The sequence below is a fragment of the Acomys minous genome (genome assembly GCF_964271855.1).
Source record: "Acomys minous genome assembly, chromosome: 15".
Lineage (NCBI taxonomy): Eukaryota > Metazoa > Chordata > Mammalia > Rodentia > Muridae > Acomys > Acomys minous.
In genome coordinates, this window is record NC_140497.1 from 73,333,250 (window position 1) to 73,354,829 (window position 21,580).

Sequence of the window (21,580 nt, forward strand, 5' to 3'; positions counted from 1 at the left end):
TGCAGAATTGGGTCTGGATTCTCATGCTCGTATTTCAGGAGCAAAGTCTGCGTGCGTCAGTTTCTCCAAATATAGATGCTGAGCCGGGCACTAAGTGGCTGAAGGCAGGACCTGATGGAACCGTGTCCAGACAGATGGTATGGTTAGCTCAGACTTTCCAATGCTGTCAAGCCCCGGGCTGGGAGTGTGCTGCACTCTTTTGCTCATGGGCACAGGGACTTCTACTTACATGCAGGAGGGAGTTTGCTCGTCCACCACGAAGCGGCATCTCCCATGGATGCAGTAATGCTTGTACTGCTTGGGGCACCGGGAGAAGTGGGTTTTCAATTTCTGCCGAGGGGTGGTGATGCCTGGAGTAGGAAAAATCAACAGTATTAAAATACTAACTCCCCATTTCATTCATTGATTCACAACTAATATATGCCTGATACTGAGAAAACAGCCACAAGCCAGCTCCCACCCGGAGCTGAACTTCCGTGTTCGTGGTCTAGCTAACAGTTTGCAGGATTGAGACACAGGGAGGAGAGAAAGCAGAAAGTCCTACAGCAACGACTGCAGAGGCCCACTTCACACAGGCCAGTGATATTCTGTTGTGGTTTTGTTAACAGCAATAACCACTAGACTTCTTAATATCAACTTAACACATAACAACTTTATCGGGCAGACAGAAGAATCTGGAAGACTTTTGGATAACCAACACACAGATTTCTATGACACGAAGACGTAATACAGATCTCTCAGGATCCATGGGAGATTGATTCCAGGCCCTTTACCCAAAGAAATCTAAATTTCTTATGTTAAGCGGTATAACGTGTATACACAATACATATACATCCTCTTCATATTTTAAGTCATCTCTAAATTTCTTATGGCACCTACTGCAACATGAGTATCAAATAAGCTGTTATGCTGTACTGTTAGTAAATAATAGTTTGTTTCTCTCTGGTATGGAATTGAGCCACAGTTGGATGAGCGACTCCACGCGGAACTCACAGGCTCTCAGGGCAACTCTCTAATTTCGGCAGGTGCCAGATTGCTGCTGGGTTGCTGGCTGACCTGGTTTTCATTGTTGAATCACTTGACTGCCAGGCCGAATGCTTATGCATGCCAGATATTTTGCTATCCCGCACGGCAGTTAGTGGGACTCATCAGAAAGACTGTAATTCTCTTAGAAAATAACTGCATGGCAAAGCCCTGTGCATTTTGCCAAACCACTTGGTACGTCGGTTCCTACTGCCTGAGTGTTTTCTAGCCCTTTAAGTGTGGGCACTGAAGCCTCAAGGAACAAAGTACAGTGCCCTCTATCTGCTTTAAATGGCATAGCAGCACAAATTACAAGTAACAAACAGCCAGGAAAACAGCTATAGTACCCCCAAACTCGTCCCCAAAGCAGAACACTGGGGAGATGGGAAAGAGACTGAACTCGGAGGAAATAGTAGTATGCAATTTTGAGCTCTCTTCTTCACTAACTCGGTCCAGATAACCTAACTGAGCTGCCTGAGCCTTGGTGTCTTCATCTACAAAATGAAGGCGATAGGCCTACCGTAACTGGCTGTTGAGAGCTATAAACAAATGGGACTCTAGATGAGAGAAGCATGGGAGAATGGCAAAGTAGAAGGACCCAGAGGGTCCTAGAAGCCTACAAGTAGAACATTATGATAGGCAGATTTGGGCACAGGGGTCCCGCTCAAACTAAGGCACCAGCCAAGGACAATACAGGCGGTAAACCTTAAGCCCCTACCCAGATCTAGCCAATGGACAGAACATTCTCCACAGTAGAGTGGAGAGTGGGATATGACTTTCTCATGTACTCTGATGCCTCACCTTTGACCATGTCCACTGGACGGGGAGACCTGGTGGCACTCAGAAGAAGGACAGCAGGTTACCAAGAAGAGACTTGATACCCTATGATCATATACAGGGGGAGGAAATCCCCCTCAGGAACAGTCATAGGGGAGGGGAATAAGGGGAAAATGGGAGGGAGGGAAGAATGGGAGGATACAAGGGATGGGATAACCATTGAGATGTAACAAGAATAAATTAATAAAGGAGGAAAAACAAACAAACAAAGATACAAACAAACCTTTAGACAAAAGAAAAACAAAAACAAAAACAAAGGGACCAAAGAGTCCTCAGCAAATGAGCTGATTCTAGGTCCTTGAAAATCCTGGCCATTTCAAGAGAAACCTTGTGTAACTAGGAAGAGCATTTCCTTAACAAAATAAAGATTTTTTTTTTTTTGGAGAATGTAGTTAAGAGTTGGTCAGCAAACAATTTAACACTGGGGAACATTAAGAGCTAAAACACTCTGAGTTAACATGATTGGGCACATGGAGGAGGATGTGATGAGGTAGGAGGGTCTCGGCAGGAACAGCAAAAACTGCAGGGGATGGAGTTAGAGCCCCATGGGTCTCAGTGGACAGGCTGCACAGTGACGGGTAGCACAAGAGAGAAGAGATTGGTTTGAGCCAGTGACGTTACATGGTTCAAGGAAGGAAAGAATACTGCACAGGGAGGCATCCTGTCAACGGCAGTTAAGGAAGTGTGGACTACACGTGTAGGGAGATGCTGGGCACTGGGAGAATGCCAAGGAATGCTGGGGCATGCACACAAGAATGATGTGGAGCCTGGACCAGGGGATGGACAGCAAAGAGATAGATTCAAGATGTAGCCAGACTTCATGGCAGATCTTTTATGCTCCAGGGGGCCTTTCTTTCTTGGTTTGCAAAGCACCCTTGCCTTTAAATCTAAGCCATGAGGCTTTGTATCTGAAACATCACTAATTCCCCTCATATCTGGACTCCTTTATATACACCCAGACCTTCAATAAGCACCACTTAGAATATCATTCCAAAAGACTGGTTAACCAGCAGCTGCTGGATGTAGCGATTTGAGCAGTCTCTGCCCATGTGAGCGGCACAGATCCATGCCAGCCAAGCGGTCACCAGGCCGTTTTGATTGCTCAGCTCGCCTCGCTGAAGAAGGGTGTTTTTAAGTATTTCCAGAGTCACTTGGATTTTAAAAAACCCTTTCTTTGCCACCAGGCAGAAAATGTCTGGTGATTTCTCTGTGGAACTTTCAGAGCCGACACCAAAGTAAATCACACATCTTGACACTTAACAGCAAGCAAAGAGGACCTTGCCTTTCACTCTCTTTGAATGTCAGGATTCTCCCTGCAAATGGCATCTAAAGTAACTTTTCATTTGGCATCTGTCTCCTTCGCATCATCTGAAATTGAACCGAGGACTATCAAGAAACTTGGGTGAGAGAAGCCAGGGAGAGAGTTCATTCCACCCTCCAGTGCACAAATATTTTTCAAGAAAGAGTTAAAGCAGTTAATCTTATGACAAAAGTACCATCAGTTCCAACTCTTGTGTTTCTCTCTTGAAAATTGAATGGCATACTCAACAAACAAACAAACAAACAAACCCGGAAAAACAAAGCAACCTCCATGATTTTGGAGGTGAGTGAGTGTAATTGCTCTTTTCCTGCTCACCTTAACCTGGTTCAGTGCATTTTATCCAAACTGAAATATTCCCTTGGAGGGACAGTGGTTATCACAGAACCTTACAAGGACACTTCTCAGCTAGCCAGGCCACAGGCATACTCTCACACCCGGGGGCAGCTATGGACGCTGTATCTCAATCTGCTGTGGGATGCTGGCTTCTCAAGGTTTGGAAAGTCAATTGAGTCAGAAACCATTAGAGTTATGATGGATCAGTGTATGTAAAGCTATGATTTAAAGGGTTTTCAATAGGGGTCTGAAACAAATGCATCTTACTTGGCTCATAATGGGCCAACTGATGAGAAGTGCTTGCTCTTGTTGGGTCATATACCTAGTTAAGTTAGACATGACAGACTCCTGTGGTTAAGCCATTGGATAAAAATCCATAAGACAACTAAATAATTTAGTTCTGATATGCAACATTCCTGAGTCTGACATATTTACAATATTAACACATATTTATTACATAGCAGAGATTTTGTATTATAGAGTTTTTGTAACATTTGTGACTGCAGCTCTTCGGAATGGACACATTGGGTTTATTTTTCATAAAGCCTTCACTGACTATACCAATAGTGCTTGTTACAGGTGCATTTAATAATTCTGCAAGTGGCATGCCACCAGTGACTCTATTTAGCAAGCAACTAATGCTAGGATTAACTTAAACTAGTTATCATGACATTTAAACATCTTGTATTAATTACTTAATTAACTTGTATGTGTATATGCATGGGTGCATGCATGACACAGTGTTGGTGACTGAACACATAATATGTCATAAATATGGATGTCAAAGGACAATGTGAAGCAGGTGGCTGTCTCCTTCTACCATGTAGGTTTCAGGAATCAAACTCCAGTTCTCAGGCTTAGGTATCAAGTGCTTTTGACCAACTAAGCCATCCCTTTGGGCCAGCAATGCTTTTTGTAATATTTACTGGAGTGATTATAAGTTCACACTGTTTCTAGCCCCCTAGTTACCTATGCAATAGTACTAAGTATAGGAAGATGCTAGACATTGGAATAGAGGTCCAAAAAGATAAAGAAAGACATAGGGCAAGGAAGACAAATGACTACAAATTCATCCTCCCACACACGTATCTGACTTCTAAAATGAAGAAGCATGTCTGGGAGAGGGTACATGAGCTGAAGCTAAGTTTCCTTCTAGCTGTTCTGTGTTGTCAAAGGTTTCAATAATCTACTTCTAAACTCCTAGGCCTCTTCCCAGCAGAGGTTTCCTCATTTTACAGTCTTCTCATGCCAAAATCTAAAGAAGGCAACTTTATATATTTTTTAAGTTAATTTCCCTTCTTGTCTTACCAACTGTCTCCTTGAATTGGAAGCATGAAAAATTCACAGTGTCCTTGAAGCAATGAAAAAGTCAGAATTTATGGAATCTCCATGTGACTTACAGGCAGGAAGGTGCCCCTTTCTGAGCAGCTGGGATCTATGGTTGAGACTCCAGAGGGGTGGGGATCATGGAATGGTGTTGAAGTCAGGTTAGACTATATTTTGTCCAAGTAAGCCAGCCAGGCTGGTCAATAGATTTGTAATGCTTTTCTCTAAACAGAGAGCTGACCTGCTTTAGTCTACTAAAGAAAAAAAAAAAAGATCAATCCACTTTTGCTAAGGGTTGGACAAGTATGATGAAAAGTTCACATGTCAAAGGCTTGGTCACCTGACAGTGAGCCTATTGGTAGATGGTAGAACCTTTAGAAAGACAGGTGTAGTGGGAGCTCAGCTCAGTCAGGGTGTTCCTGGAGAGAGAACTGTGGGATGTTGGTTTCTCTCTCTCTTGGCTTCCAAGTGTCATCAAATGAGTCCCTTCTTCTGATGCACATGCTCACCATGAAGTCCTGATGCACCACAGGGGCCAAGTGTCCATACAGTGGAACTATCAAAACTGTGAGACAAACTAAATATTTTTCCATAATCAGTTGACATTCTTAGGTGTTTGTTGCTATGACAATGAAGATCAAATATGCCCCAAGGAACTCAGTGCCTGGGCTTCCTGGGGTTTGCAGACAGTGTAGCAAAGAATGCCATTGGATCAATAGGTACAGGTCCAAGAAGGATATTCATGCAATTTCTTGCCATTGAGAAATGAAATGGGAGACTATCATCTGGGGAACCCCTGCAGCAAAAAGCACAAGCCGTCTCCCTCTTGTTACCCAGGAAATAACAAGCTAGCAGAAGAGACACAACTAAGTACTGTGGATCTCATGTATACTACTGTAGGCAGTGCTGCTCTAGACTTGACCACTGATCTGAAAAGCATTTAGTTTATTTGAAAATGTCTGTTTATAAATTATCACTAACCACGGTATGATTAATGGCTTAAAATAGAACTAGGGAAATATAGTGAGAATTTTTTTTATTTCTTTAAGATTACAGAAATGTTATGGGAATATGTTTTTGTTTTAGTCCCAGGTGTGGGATACGGGTCTGCTTCAGATTGTCCACAGCAGCTGACTATGATTTGCCTCATGCTCTAGCAGGGGTGTGATTTTTCCCACAGGAACTCAGTGGCCCTCGTCAGCGAGAAGTAGTCTAACAATATCGACACTCTCATTTCCCTCTACCCTTCTTTCTCTCCTAGAGTTGGAGGGACAGTGAAAGGGTTAGGGGTGGTGTAGGAAGTTAGATTTTAAAAAAATGGACCAAAAATCCAGGTACAAACATGCTATAAAAATTTGAACGAAGTCACATTTCTTTTTGCTCAGCCTCCTGGCCTCCTATGCAGCGTCATTTTTATCTCCCTTAACTTCTAAGGCTTATCAGTCTCTCCAGACCCAGGATGGTGTCCTTTCTCTATACTCACACCAAGAGTGAATCCATGCGGTCTTATTTTTATGGCTATAATTCCAAGTTTGATGTTCTATTTGAGATGCCTTCACATAATATGAATTGTCCAACTAACAACGCAGATATCTAAACTGGCATTTCAATTTAACTTACAAAAGGGAATCCTTCATTTTTTTTCTCTAGCATGCTTCTCCCTCTACTTTAACAAATTATATAAATTCCATCTGTTTGATTAGGGCAAATGTCTCAGCATCATTCGAATTTCTTTGACTCTTACTCTACATTTAGTCTATCAGTAAGCACCATTGTCTGTCTCTAAAATATATGAAAAATCATCCCACCACACCCTGTATTGTGGCTTAAGCCCAAGCTCATCTCTAGGTTGGAAGGTGCTTCCTTTCTTGTGACACCTCAAACTCTTCCTGCTTCTCCCTGTGACATCTCAGCTACCTAATCTGAAACACAGAATCCAGAGAGATGCTCACAAAATGCACTAATTAACCCGGGGAGTTCTACGAGCCATTGCCACTACTTTCTTGGCCTTATCTTTGCATCCTTTGTTCATTGTTAACTGTTTGCATAGTAGAGAAGACCCACTGTGCCCTAGATGATTATAAGTGTGAATGAATACACTACTTACTCATCAGAAAGTGACAAACTAAAAATGTAATTCTTAGATACTGAGGTTGTTAAAACTAAAAACAAGTGAATTATTTAGTGCCAGAAAATATGTCTCAATATCATCTAACCTGCTTCTTTATGCTACTGGCTCCACCTCAGGCTCTGAAAGCTTACGTGAGTTGTTAATGGCGAGAAAGCCAGGCATAAACGTTCTGCTTTTGGTGTCAGTCATCCTTTCAGGAGCTATCTGGACTCCATCTGTACCTTACTTTCAGGAAGTTTGTCCTTTAAGGAGTTTCTTCACATCCTCCTCATTTTGGTGTTCCAATATGGCTTCCAGGTGATTAATATGCATCCTATAGATGGTATCACCTCTATGTCAGGCTATTCTGTTTACTGTGTGACCATAAACAAAAATATTAACCTCTCTGTGCCTCAGTGCCTTCATATGAAAGAAGAAATAATAAAGGTAATATTTTATTATTAAATCAATTAGTAGATGTAAAAGCACAACAGTACTTTGCATATATCACAAGTTTAATAGAGGATAGATGTTATTGTTGACGTTGGTGTCAATGATAGATATATTTTATATGCATAAAATGTAGTAAAATAAAATAAAAGAGGTTTTGTGTGTGATTGAAGGTTAGTTGTTTCCAGCTTAAAATAATTGTTCTTTTATTTATTTTATTCTTTTACTAACTTATTATTATATTATATAATTATGTTCATACACTCTTCCTGCTGATTGCAGATCAAATACTCATGGAGAAGGAGAATTGAAATATACTAGTTAAAAAACTCAACAAAGCATAAAGGCAGACAGAAAGAGATAAAAACAAGAACAAAAGAACCATAAGCAGAAAAATAAAAAATAATAAAATATATGAATTTTCCCTTTCAGTAATTATGTAAGGCACAAGTGAGCTGAACTCCTCAATCCTAAGAGATAAAGTGACAAGACTTACCTTTTACTCACTGTCAATGAGATACTTTAGACTTGGAGAAATGCATGCGCTGGCTGAAAGTGAAGGGGCACAGAGCACCCACACCATTGCTAAGCAAAGGACATCAGTGGTGGTTATGCATATATTAGACTGAGGAAGCTTTAGCTCAAAATCTGCCACCAGGCACCAAGTATCAAAAAGAAGCATCATTATTTGATAAGATTTTCAGTTCCTCACTATAAATATACATGCATCCAACGTAAGAAAAGTCTAACAATATAAAGCAAATATTGGCACAACTGAACTGAAAAGAGAAATGATTCCTGCCATACACTAAGTCCAGCAGACAGGAAATTTGTGAAAATTAATAGCTACTCATAGACAACAAGAGAGGACAAATGACTGTTATTAGTACCAAGTACATTGTTCGGGGCTCAGGAAAGCCATGCACTGAAAACGGACTCTATCTTGTTTATGTTTCACAGAGCGCTGCAGTTGAGGAGTGCTGAGGAGAAGCCCGCCCGGATCTATACCCTTGATAATGAGATGTAACGTCAACACAGTAAGACATTGTGTTGCCAGAAGAATAGGAGCAGACTCCAAGCTTCTCTGGCCAGAGCCTCCTGATGCTGACATTCCACGGTCATTGTTAGGAACTACGAGCAAGAAAGGGAGCCTAGGTTAGCCCAGGGCCATCCAGAGAACTTTCCCACAGAGAGAAACACTGTAATATTAGACGGGTTCGATATCTCAAGACAGAACATCAGTGGGGTGGCAGTGGACTTGAACACTGCAGACCGAACAGATCTCACGGACACGCACGCAGCCTTTCTCAAACAGCAAGAGAATGCGTGTTCCTGCCACGTGCAGACAGTGTGCTCTTCAGGGGGGATTAGTGACTTGATAAATTTAAGAACACTGAACTCATTCAAAATGCCTTTCTGATCACAATGAAAGAAAATTAGAAATAGAGGCTAGTAGAAGGAAAAGCAGGAGGTTGGCCAGTGTATGGGAGCTGAGCAACGTGCTTCTGCAAAACCAGTGGGTCAAACATGAAGTTAAATGGGAAATTTGAAAACAACTTGAGACAGGCAGAACATATCAAAACTAATAGATTAAGTAGAAACAGCATTAAAAGTTTATAGTGACAAAGACTTACAATATAATAGAATAGAGATCTCAAATAGATTACTAACTTTATATATTAAGGAACTAAATGAACAAATCAAGCCCAAATTTGGTAGAAGCAAGCAAATAACAGATATTTCAGTGAAAATAAGAGAGCACAGACAGAACAGAAAATCAATACCAAAAAAATTTAACAGAATGAAGTTTTTTTTCCTGGAAAAGCAATCGTAACTAATAAACATTTACTAATAACTAATGATAAAAGGAGGAAAAACACAAGTTAACTAAAATATATAAAGATATGAAAAACAGATCTGACAAATTCACAGCTTCTCTCAAACAGCAACAGAGTGTGTGCTCTTCTCTTTGCACACGTTCTTATTGCAATTGGGGCCACAGAGAAAAAAATTCATTGTATGAAAAAGTACATACTAGCAAGTTGAATGATCCATAAGAAATGAACAAGTTCTAGAAACAACATAGATGTTCTATCAAATATGTAATTATTGCCAAAACTTTATAAATTCTTCCCAAAAAAAAAAAACCACATACAAACACAGATCCATAGACATACAGAAGAAAATTGAAAACTCACAATTCAGTTCAGGTGAATATAATTAATTGAACTGCAACAAGACTAATAAGACAAAATGAAGAAAGAATGGGATAGACCCTTTAATACATGAAGTTTATTAAAGCAGTGGCACAAGACTAGTGATAACCAACAACTCTCTAATTGGACCTAAGACCCACCCAACAAGAGAGAAGTTATGAGTGGTACCAGTAACCCAGCCAACTACCCAGAACTAGTGAATCTTGGGGGAGAACAAACTATTGACACTTTATTAAACCAGCATAATCCGTAAGTACATTCTAAATATTTGTCCTTATGCCACAGATAAGTGTAGTACTCACTCTGCATCAAGGAAACCTCTCTTTGCAACAGAAAGAGGCCATTCCAGAAAAATCACCAATCAAAATGCAGAGGTATGAAACACAGTCCTAAGGGACACATCTACAATAAAGCTCTTTTCACCTAAGGCTCAGAGAGCATTTCAAAAGAGAGAGAGACTGCAGGAGCCAGAGTATCAGGAAGTTTGCTGTATGGTTGTGTCTACTAGAAATGTCAGAAGCTACACTCATGAAGTTTTACCAAAATGTCAGCCTAAAGGTGACCTGATCAAGGATAACATCAATAAGCATGCTAACATGGAAGCGGGGAACGTTCATGAGACATCAACCCTCAGCGAAGATTCCCTACAAGCAATTAGGGAATGCTGAGAGAGGGAGATTTTCTTTCTCGTGGAAGAGCACAATAACGGGTTATCTGGTACCAAACGGTCAGCCCTGAAGCAACCAGGCAAGAAATTTTGTACAGAACAAGCAGGTTGCACTTGAGCATTTAGTAATGTGTGTGTGTGTGTGTGTGTGTGTGTGTGTGTGTGTGTGTGTGTGTGTGTGAGATATACATATACAAGTAACAACAACTAAAGAAAAATTAGCCATGAATTTGAAAGAGATGGGGGAGAAACATGAGAAAGGGTGAAGAAATGGGAAGGGGAAAATGATGTTATTGTATTATAATCTCATATCATAAAATAAATAAATGAAGTTTGAAAATGAATACATACAAAAAAGAATAAAATTTTATTCCTTTTCCACATTATGCCCGATAGTATATTGAAAATGGATTTGAGGTTAAAATGCAACACCTGAAACTTTAAAATTTGTATAAGATATTATAAGGCAACCTATAGGGCAGGAGAAAACATTTTCAAATCACATGTACAGTAAGTTATTGATCTCTAGTATATATACTATGTATATGCACACAATATATATACACTATATATATGCATATACACACTGTATATAAACATATACATATATGTTTGTGTATATATAATATATACTATATATATATATATATATATATATCTTAAACTGATGGTCAACAATCTAATCTTTAAAATGGGACTATGGAATTAAACAAGTATTTTACAAAGAAGACTTAGAAGTGGTCAAAGTGTGCACATGCATACACACACACACACACACGTGCTTAATATCATAGTTCATCAGAGAAATGCAAATCAAAGCTAGCATAAGAGATCACCTCATTCTTACTAGAATCAGATGGAGAGGGAGAGAGAAAGTATGTGGCGAGACTGGAACTTCATAACATGCTATTGAGAATGTATTCTTCCAGGGTTCTATGAAAGAGTGGAGGTTCCTAGAGCAAAATTAAAACAGAGAAACCACTTTATCTGGGATCCTTATTTCTGGATATTAATCCTAAAGGAATAAAATCAGAAAATCAAAAAGACATTTGCACTGTGTCCACTGCACCATTCTTCAGAAGAGTCAAATATAGCTATAACCCAAGTGTCTGTTGACAGATGAGTGGCTACAGAAAATGCACTGTATACAATGAGGCAATAGTCAGCCATGTAAAAGAAGAAAACCCTTGAATACATGGCATCTTGAATTCATCTGGAGAACATCACTCTAAACTAAGCTGGACAGTCATGGTGGATTAATCCTGTATGATCCACCTTCTCTGAACTATCTAAATCAGCATAATTCACAGAAGCAGACAATAGAATCATAAACACAGGCATCTTGAGGAAGAAGGTTACGGGGAGCCGCTATACAACAGGCATAAAGTTAATTAAGCACAATGAATACAGACAAGATGTCTGTTATATAACATCAGTCTTTTAATAACAACTGTGTAATACGCCTTTATATAAAGAGTAGAACTGTTAAATGTATTTACTGTGACAAAATTAAAATTAGAAAAAATAGTCAAAAAGCATGGCAAGGAAGATTTGTGAACACTGTCAGTCATAAGATTATGGAATAATTTTCCAGGGTTAATGTGGGAAATGCCATCATTTATGATATATGAAACTAGGCTGAAGAAAAACATTCAACCATATAAAGTTGACCTTGGTATACTAACAAGGATGACAAGACCCCCATGAGCATGACTTATGATAGCAGTGGATTTGATGCCTGATGCACATCCTGTGACAGGGCCTGGCCCCTATGAGCATGACCTATGACGGCAGCTGATTCCATGGCCAATGCACATCCTGCACCCCACCCACTGCTCTGAAGAGTGAAACAGAAAGACTGAGCCAGACCTGGTGACCCAAGTGAAGAAGACTTGTTTAGCATGTCCCTGGCTCTGTGACAGTGTTCCCAATGTGCTAACCAAAGAGTGCTCACATAGGTGGCCATGTTTCCAGCTCAGTGAACCTCTCAGGGAATGTGCCAGGCCCTTCTCCAGTATGCCCAAATATTTAAGGTGACCTGATTTTTAATTTCTTTTCTAAGAGGTAAAGAAGCTTTGTAGAGGACCAGAGCACAAAAATCTACAGAGAAACAAAAGCAACTTAGGTCAGCCAACAATAGCAAGTGTGGTGCACAGCCTGTTACCCTAGCCTAACACCTTTGAGAATATTAAATCAAGCTTCTCCAAAGTAAAATACGTAAAAGTCCTTTCCTTCTCACCTGGCCCCACCCCCTTACAGTATGGACTAGACAAAAAAGTGTGGAATGCACCAAGAATTCATGAATCCAAGCCAACATATTACACAATGGAGTCTGGAACACCACACATCTGTGACAGTGAGGGAAATGGTTTCTGTTGACTGTTGAGTTGACAGAACTCAGAATCACTTAGGAAACATACCTCTGGACATGTCTATGGGGATGTTTTCACAGAGATTTAACTAATGTGGCAAGACCCATCCTGAATGTGTCTGAATAAATACAAAGGAGAAAGCTAGAGGGCACCAGTGTTCATCTCCCAGTGCTTCCTGGCTGTGTATATGATGTGAGCAGCAGCCTCCTTGCACTCCCAGGACCACAGCTGTAGCCGTGACGCATTTCACCTTCAGACTGTGAGCCAAAATAAGCCTTTCCTTCCTGGAGTTGCTTTTATCAAGTGTTTTGCCAAAGCAACCAGAAAAGTAACTGAGACCCCGAGTACATGGCAGCTAGGCATGGGGGCACTGAAATAGGGAGACTGGGGTTCAAATCCCAGAGTTGCCATTTATAGGCTGAGTGATCATCGGCCAGGTAATCTTGAAGCGGGGAGGTTGTAACCTGAAATGTTCCCATCTCTTCTGTTTAAAATGTCATCAAATCATTCTCACAATACTATATAAAGTGCAGTATACTGGTTTTAAATTTTTATATCACTCAGAAAGCTTACAAGCAATGAATAAATTATCGCATGGAAGTTACTTAGTGCAGAACCTAGTATACGTACAAAGAACCAATAGTATAATGAATACTATTTAAGGAAAAGATTCGGCCTGGGAGAGGTCAACTTCCCAGGATTACCTATGAAGCTTCAGCATTACCTGTGCAGTTTTCCCCAGGAGCTCCACAGAGAGAGCCATTGCTTTCAGGCATTCGGGTTGTGTTCCCATCTGCCACCACACAGTGGAGAATCGCAAGACCTGCAGATTCAAAACAGGACCAGAAAACAAACTTGAAACTTCGCTTAATGGAAAATATCCCCTACATGCCGTGACCCACTGTGGAAAACAGTAAGCCTGTGGCCTCCATTGCATGCTATCCTCTGCCAACCAAGGAGCAGGCCAGGGAGCATCATGCCTTATGTGTTCATCTCAGGGTAAAGACAGAATGTTCAAGTCAATACTACTTCCTTTACGCATCTTCAGGGAGGAGACTTGGCTCTAGCCCACAGGGAACACATCACAAAAGCAGAAAGTAGAGGGAAGGGAGCCCCATCGCCAGGTAAACACATGGGTGAAGAAGCAGAGAGAATAAATGATAAAGCCACGGCAAAGGAGCCGTTCCACTGCCCCATAGCCACCATGCTCTGCTGTTTCACAGAGGTGTACTTCCCGTGCACTTCCACTGGGGGAGATGTCAAATAGGTATAAATCCATGAAGAATGTTTTGGTCGTGGCTGTATTAAAACAGGATTTCATGTACACTAGGCAGGCTCCTCATCATCGCCCCATACTCTCACTTCATCATGATGATTTTGTAAGAATTTTAGGTCCCTTAACTTACTAATCTCTAAAAAAAGAAGTGCCCTGGGGTTGGAATGGCTGAGTTAACAATAAGTGGTACTTATGTTAATCCCGATTCAAGTGCTAGAAGTCATATGTGAGACTATCAAGGAAATGAGCGTGGACTTGGATGTGAGACCCTACAAAAGAATTGATGCAAACATTTCAAAACACAGCGTGGCATTGTGCTTTATATTAAGAATTTGTATACCGTAAATATATTTAAATATTAATTAAGTAAAGAAAGTACTTAAAATTCACTTTATTATTATATGACATCATTAGTATTTTGTGACATTGACAATCAAAACCGTGGCCTTTGGAATGCTGGAAAAGTGTGCTACTACTGACCAGCACTAGCCCTCAGTCTTATTGTAAAATAACCTATTATGGGAATAGAGTATAAGATGAAGTAGAACTCAGCACATGTTAATAGTTGTTAGAATGTTAGATGGGCCAAAGTTTATTCTGCCAGTCTTTCTGGTTCACATATGTGAAATTTTTTCTATGATGAAAAAGGCAGAGAACAAGAGAAGGTGGAAAAGCCAGAAAGAGGACAGAGAAAAGTGGCTTGGGAAGTGGCTGCTCCTTAGTTCAAGACCTTATTGACAGGGTAAAGAATGTAAAGTATGTGTTAAGGATACAGATGACCAAACACGCCCTGGCATATAATCAGTGCTCAGTAAATTGCCGCATTGTGATGCAGCTGACAGGGATAATGGGCGTTCCTATTGGCTGTTGGAAATTATGCATCTGGCCAACAGTTTCTAAGCAACATGTTCTCCAATTCCATTCTATTCCAAAAGCAAACAGGAGCATAGGACACACTTGACCTTCAAGATGCTCTGAAGCTACACAGCAGATAAGGGGCCAGCCAATTAACCACAACACAAAATGATAGCAACATACCAGGAAACAGTGATGAGCAAATTATAATGCCACAGTCTTTATAATGGCAGCTTTGCCATTTATCAAACTGAAAAACATTGTTTTAAAGGAAAAGAAAGTACCAAGTGTTGGGGAAACTGAACAGAAGTGAAAACTCAAATCCACTGATGAAGAGCAAATTTACTTTTGTTTTCTGGAGGACAATTTAACACAAAACATAAAAACAAAAGTAACTAAACATGTGCAATTCTTTATGCCCAGTAATCACAAACCAGTAAGTTCCTCAATGGAAATAATGCAGAGTATACACAAAATAAATTACCCACAAAGGACTCTGTGTGACATAAGTTATAAAACACTATGTTACTTAAATAGGAAGCCGGGAAAATGGCTCAGCGAATAAGGCCACTTGCTATGAAATCATGAGAACATGAGTTCCAGCCAGTGAAACCATATAAAAACCCGGGCTGCCAGCTCAGCTTCAAGTTAGTTCAGTCAGGAAATAAGATGTTCTATGACAGAGCTGGAAACCCAATATCTTCTTTTGGCTTCTGTGAGGTTGTACCCATACATATGTCCACAACACACACACACACACACACACACACACACACACACACACACACACACATACACACACACTTACCAAAGTATCTAGCAATATAGAAATAACTAAAAATATTTGACCAACTCTTCTGCAATAAAATGCTAATCAATCATGAAAATGGTGCTAAAATTTTAATAGTACATATCAGCATACTCCCAAATAAGAAAACAGACTATGGAATGATGGTTTAGCATAGTGTGGAGTGTGTGTGTGTGTGTGTGTGTGTGTGTGTGTGAGAGAGAGAGAGAGAGAGAGAGAGAGAGAGAGAGAGAGAGAGAGAGAGAGAGAGAGAGAGAGATTTACATTTTTCCTCTAGCACTTACTCTTCCATTCCTAGTTAGAACAACCAGAAGCAAACAATCGCTGCAGGTTCCTCAAGCACAGGAATTCTAGACTACTCACCTTTATAATCTCAGTAGCTAATGTAAATATGACAGTAAATAAACCGGTTTTTTTAAAGTTTTCAAATCCCAAAAGTCCCCCAGCAAATTCTGCTGGGAAACAATAAAACACATGTAACTCACTTCTACAATCCAGTTCAAAAGTTGGTGTTCCCCCAGGGTAAAATGAGGAGGCCTTGACTCTATAGCTCATGTGCTACAATAGCTCAATAAATAAATAAATAAATAAATAAATGTAGGAGGGAAGGAAGGAGGGAGGGAGGGAGGGAGGGGGGGAATAAGGAAATGAGGGAGGGAGGAACAAAGGAAGGGAGGTTAAAAAAGAGAGGATTGAGGAGATGCCTCAGTTAGTGAAGGGCACAAGCATGAGAGCTGAGTCCAAATCCCCTGGCAGGCATGAAAAAGTCAGTACGGCAGTGTGCATTTGAAACTCTAGGTGCTGGGGGACAAGAAAGAAACAGGTATCCACAGAGCTCGCTGCCCAGCCAGTCTAGCCAGTTGGTGAGCTCTAGTTTCGAGGGAAAAACAAAACAAAACATTATTTTGAAAAATAAGATGGAGAGCAGCAGAGGAAGATACCTAACATCAACTTCTGGCCTCCATATTCATGTTTATACACCTTTGCATGCACACATGCACACCACACACACACACACACACACACACACTCACACACACACATGCACACAAATACGTGCACATATGCTATTATTGTAAAGAAATGAAAGAAAGAAAAGAAAGGAGGGAGGGAGCTGTAAGGGAAGAGGGAAGGAAGGAGGGAGGGAGGGAGGGAAGGAAGGAGGGAGGGAGGGAGGGAGGGAAGGAATAAAGGAAGGAAGGAAGGAAGGAAGGAAGGAAGGAAGGAAGGAAGGAAGGTCTAAATCTAGGAGAGCTTCAAAGTCTTCAAACTGTAAGTAGAAATATTTACTTCTCAGGGTTATTATAAACATTAAGTTTTATCACAAAAATGTTTTAGACAATTTTACATTTTTATCTATCTGCCTTTACTCTTAGTATTATTTAGAACTTAACCAGTTATTCCCCTCTTCTATCTAATAGAGGGAACACTGATTCCATTGACACTGCCCGATTAGTCAACATTGTGCCAGGCTCAGGCCCACTGTCAGGCTAAATCCCGCTCCACGTTCAGGCATCAGCTAACAAATGGAGACCACCAGCCTCAGAGTTAGAGACAAGGCCACGAGAGGAGGCCTCCACGGACAAACCAGCACCCAGTTCCAGTTCAAGAAGTTTGTTCTGAACAACAAACGCTCTGCCTCTGCTGTCACCATCTCCGGCTAATCATGGTGGCCACAAGCCTAACTGAAAAGGAAGCATTTCTTTGGTCCGACCAGATTTTAATAATTAAGCAGAGATGGTCTGAACTTAGACCCTCCATTTTATAGCAGAAGATGATGGCCTCCCTTCCCAGGACCTGGTTGGAACTAAGGAACAGGATATCTTTAAGTACCATGGACCCCACAAGGTTCACTGCCCTCATCCTAACTACTGGCGTCATCACAGGACTTCAAAACGAGTTTATAATCTGTAAGAAGAGACTGAGAAATCCGTGAGACAGTCACCAAGCCAATTACCAAACTCTACAGGCTACTTTACAAAGAACACTCTTGTTCCATCCGTTAGTCAACAAATACTCATTAAGTACCATGTGCTTGGTACTGATGTGAGAGACACTGAAGTCTCAAAGATAAAGATATCAAGGCTAAACCACAGACCTCATATTCTGCTCTGCAAGATGCACACACCATCAAGGTGCTGAACAGTCAGCATAGTGAGAGACGACACAAGCCAAAGTCTGAAAGAGAATCAACTCTGCCTGGTGACAGAGGTTCTTATAGAAGTCGAGGTTTATGATGAATTTTTAATGGGGAATAAATGACTTTTAAAGTGCCAATTAATTCCTTGATTAAAAAATGTGTAAGCACAATAATCACCGTGTTTTATCTGTTGTGGTGGTGGTTAGCATCCGTGTGGTAGTAATAGTGGAAATATTGATCATTTTACAAAAAAAAAAAAAGCTGTCATAAAATTAGAGATTATAATTAGCCAGCAGCCACTGTCTGGGGAACACGGTAGTGGTTAGTCAACTCCTAACCCTTTCAGTACCTGCTGTCAAGACAGTCATCCTGGCAAGTGGAACGTTATCTTGAAAATAAACTGGAAAATCATAGGAAAATAAGAGCTTAAATATATTCTACACAGCACATCATTGTTTAAGGAAATTCAAGTTCTAGTATAAAAGGAAGAGAAAGCATCCTATGCATTTTCTACTGATGACACTATTAACACATTTCTGCTGTGAAAGCTTTTACCCTGTAAAGTGACTGAGTGACCTTGGCCTCTCCTGCCATTTGCCAACAGTGTCCAGTGTCCCACTGCCCACCACAACTGAACTGTCACTATGAAAAATGTCCATACACTTCTAAATATTCCTAGGGAGGGGAGCCGTTCCAGGTGAGAACCGATGTGATTCTCTCCGACCTATTTCACACATTTTAATCCAAAGTGCAGCTTGCATTTTACCACAGCCCTTTAATGTGACCCAACTGCGCACAGCACAGCCATCATAAGGTCTTTTTTCTCTTTTTTTCAGGTGTCACCATCTCATGGAAAGATCCCCAGACTCAGTTACTAGTTCACTATGTGGCTTTGAGTTAATGAAGAAATACTCTTTCTCCTCAAGAAACCGTTGGATCATAATAGGTTTTCTGCCCATCCCATAATCTAGTTTATGACAATCAATGAAAAACAAGAATTGTTAACAAGCATGTATCATTCAAAATTTCAATGTATTTATGAGATCAAGAATGCACTGTGTTCAGGAAAACACATGGCAAAAAAAATGCATAGAAAGCATATGTAGCAAGCATAAAACTCCCAATCAAAAGAGCCACAAATTATACCAAATTACTAGGAATTCTGAAGGTTTTTTAAATACCCTACCAACATTGAATTCAGAAACTATCCTTTCTGAGTTCTGTCAAATCCACATTTAAAATTTCAGTAGAAGGATCCAGTTGGCCCTAAGGCATGCTGGTCTCAAGAGCATTCATGCATGCTGTCAATCACATTCATTCATTCATTCATTCATCATTCAGGCCTGTGTCTGAAGCGCCTTTCTGTACATCTCTATAAATGCCTTTTGTCTGTGCAGCCCATTTTTCTTGCCCTTCCTCTTTGGAATCACCTAAAATAAGTACAGCTTCTCTTTCCTACAAAACCTTGTAACCTATCTGTTTCTAGCTATTAAGTTTCCCTACGGAGCTTTCTCTTCTCAAGCTACACTTCCTGGCACCTTCAAGCATATTGTGTTAGAAGTGTCAACTGCCCTGTCATCTTCTTCTAAATGCAAAGCATCACCCAAAGACAGACAGGAGTGGGAGTCTAAGCCCCAATACCTCTCGTAATACAAGCCCATCATCTGCAGCCTCTCCGGGCTGTCCCAATAAGTACTGGGGTTTTGTTCTTTCTACCATAAAACACATCAACTAAAGTCTCACGTTGCTGGGCAGCAGCGTCTTGATGGGCATGTTTCCCCTTTGTTTCTGTTCTCTGTTGCTTCATTTTTTGTGTTTCATCTAAGCAGGCAGTGTTCTTTATTACTTTCTTCCTTTTAAATGCATTGTATAAAGTTTTAACTGTCAAAAGAATTCACAGCTTCTTCTTCTTCTGCATTTGGATTCTTTTATTGAGTCTATCAAATCTTCCGCTTCACATGACCTATAGAATTTCTCAGGTGTACAAAAAGAAAACAATAAAACCAGAATAAAACAAAGGTACATTGCTGGCTATACTTGCTAAGGGACCAGAAGTTGAGTTCTTATTTCTGAAGTTAGTTTTTAAATATCAATTTTACTCATGAAATCCAGGGAAAGGGGAAAAGAAATCCAGCTTTACGTCTAAGCCCATCTATGTTAATGCACTTTGAGATCGTCAAGTTTAGAAATTACAGAACATATTAAAGCCTTATCCCCATCAGTCAGCGTGGGCAATGAAGTCAGTGCGAACAATACAGGCATTCAGTAGGAGGCAGCCTGACAGGCCCATGACACACAGTCTCAAAGGCAGTGCTGGTGCTGAGGTAAGTAGCAAGCCAGCTGGATCAACTATTTAAAATGATCATATGTGACCAGCTTATACAACATGTACATTGGATTTGCCTCATCTCTGAGCTGGATTTTCCATGTTTAAAGCCAAGAACATTTTGTATTTTAAAAAACAAGTATATTATCACGAAATGTTCCTTTATCTCTATCTTAGTGACTCAAGACTTCTTAGATACATCGCAGGCCTCTGATTATCTAATGAATTCAATTTCGTCTGTCAGACCAACAAGATTTGAACCACACTCCAGTCCCGTTAGGAACAGGGAGACTCTTTCATGCTCAAGCCCCTGGGGCTGCATTCATATTAAAGAGAGACAGCATTGAGCAACAGGAAAAGAGCAGCTTTGGGATCCAATGGAGCAGGACTTGAACACTAGACCCATTTTCATCAATACGTCTGTGACTGTGGTCATCACTAGCTATGGCCCTTCGAACTGCTTTCTGTGACTTTAACTTTCACGTCATGGCAAGGATTTAGCTATGTGCTTAAACAAAGAGGGGGGAGGAAATGGTGATTTTTAACTACTTAAATGCCTTTTGCATTTATAGAAAGTTATATTCTCACTCTTATAAATGGTAAATTGATACTAATTTCTGCATTTTAAGCATACTTTCACTTATGTGTAAAAATGTTTAATATAGTGACAGCAAAATATCAATGCATACATATACACATGTAGCATTCCTATAGTGTGTTTGTAGCTAATGAGAAAAAAAATGTGTAGGGGCATTTCCATGTGTTGTTTCTTCCAGGTATTTTTGTTTATTTTGCTTTGATTTTAAGATATCTGAAGTTAAGGGGTCTTGGCTGATTAACAGCAGCATGGAGGCTTTCTCGTGTGTTGGGTCTTTGTGTTCTCAGCATAGCTCTGTGAGTCAGCACACCACTTATTTGAGCTGGAGTTTATGACTTGGTTGGTTGAGTCAATGGCACAAATATAGTTGATAAGGTCAGATCTGAGACAGTACGATTCAGTGACAATTCACTGAATTATATTCACTTCTCTAGACTCCAAAAGGCATAGTTAATAAAGTTTGTTCACAATGTAAGTCAATACAAGGAGCAAAAATGTAAGCATTGAAGGACTTTCCCCATAGCATCTTCATTGCCAAGGAGAGAAAGAGAATCTGGAATGTGTGACCTGAGTAGTTCCCATGGTCAGAAAGAAGCCATATCTAACGTAGATCTGGAAACAATGACAGAGTGAAGCTGCCATTCAACACTGGGCTTGGGTCTGACTAAGATGAAAATTGTGAAGGGGTAAAATTTAGTATTTGTGCTCTTCTTTAAGAAACAAAACCAACTCCTTTTCTACTTATTCTGTTGCTTTCTTTCACTGTGTATAAACTATTGCCCTTATAAATCCTGCCCTCAGGTATAACAGATCACCTAGCTTGTTTTCAAAGCAAAGCTCGAAGAAAGGAAATTAACTCAGAACTTTCCTAGAACATAGACTGAGACATAGATTAAGGGGTTACAATCCCAAGGCCATGAAA

General features: G+C 40.3%; 1 protein-coding gene across 1 annotated transcript in view; it reads right to left on the reverse strand.

Moving 5' to 3' along the window:
• Positions 1-21,580, reverse strand: part of BTC (betacellulin) — a 46,466-nt gene that overhangs the window by 8,585 nt on the left and 16,301 nt on the right. Inside the window, exons 2-3 of the mRNA XM_084760547.1 lie at positions 13,380-13,478; positions 230-350 (exon numbers count right to left, since the gene is read on the reverse strand). Coding sequence (XP_084616673.1) covers positions 230-350; positions 13,380-13,478 — 220 coding nt within the window. The remainder of the gene's footprint in view (positions 1-229; positions 351-13,379; positions 13,479-21,580) is intronic.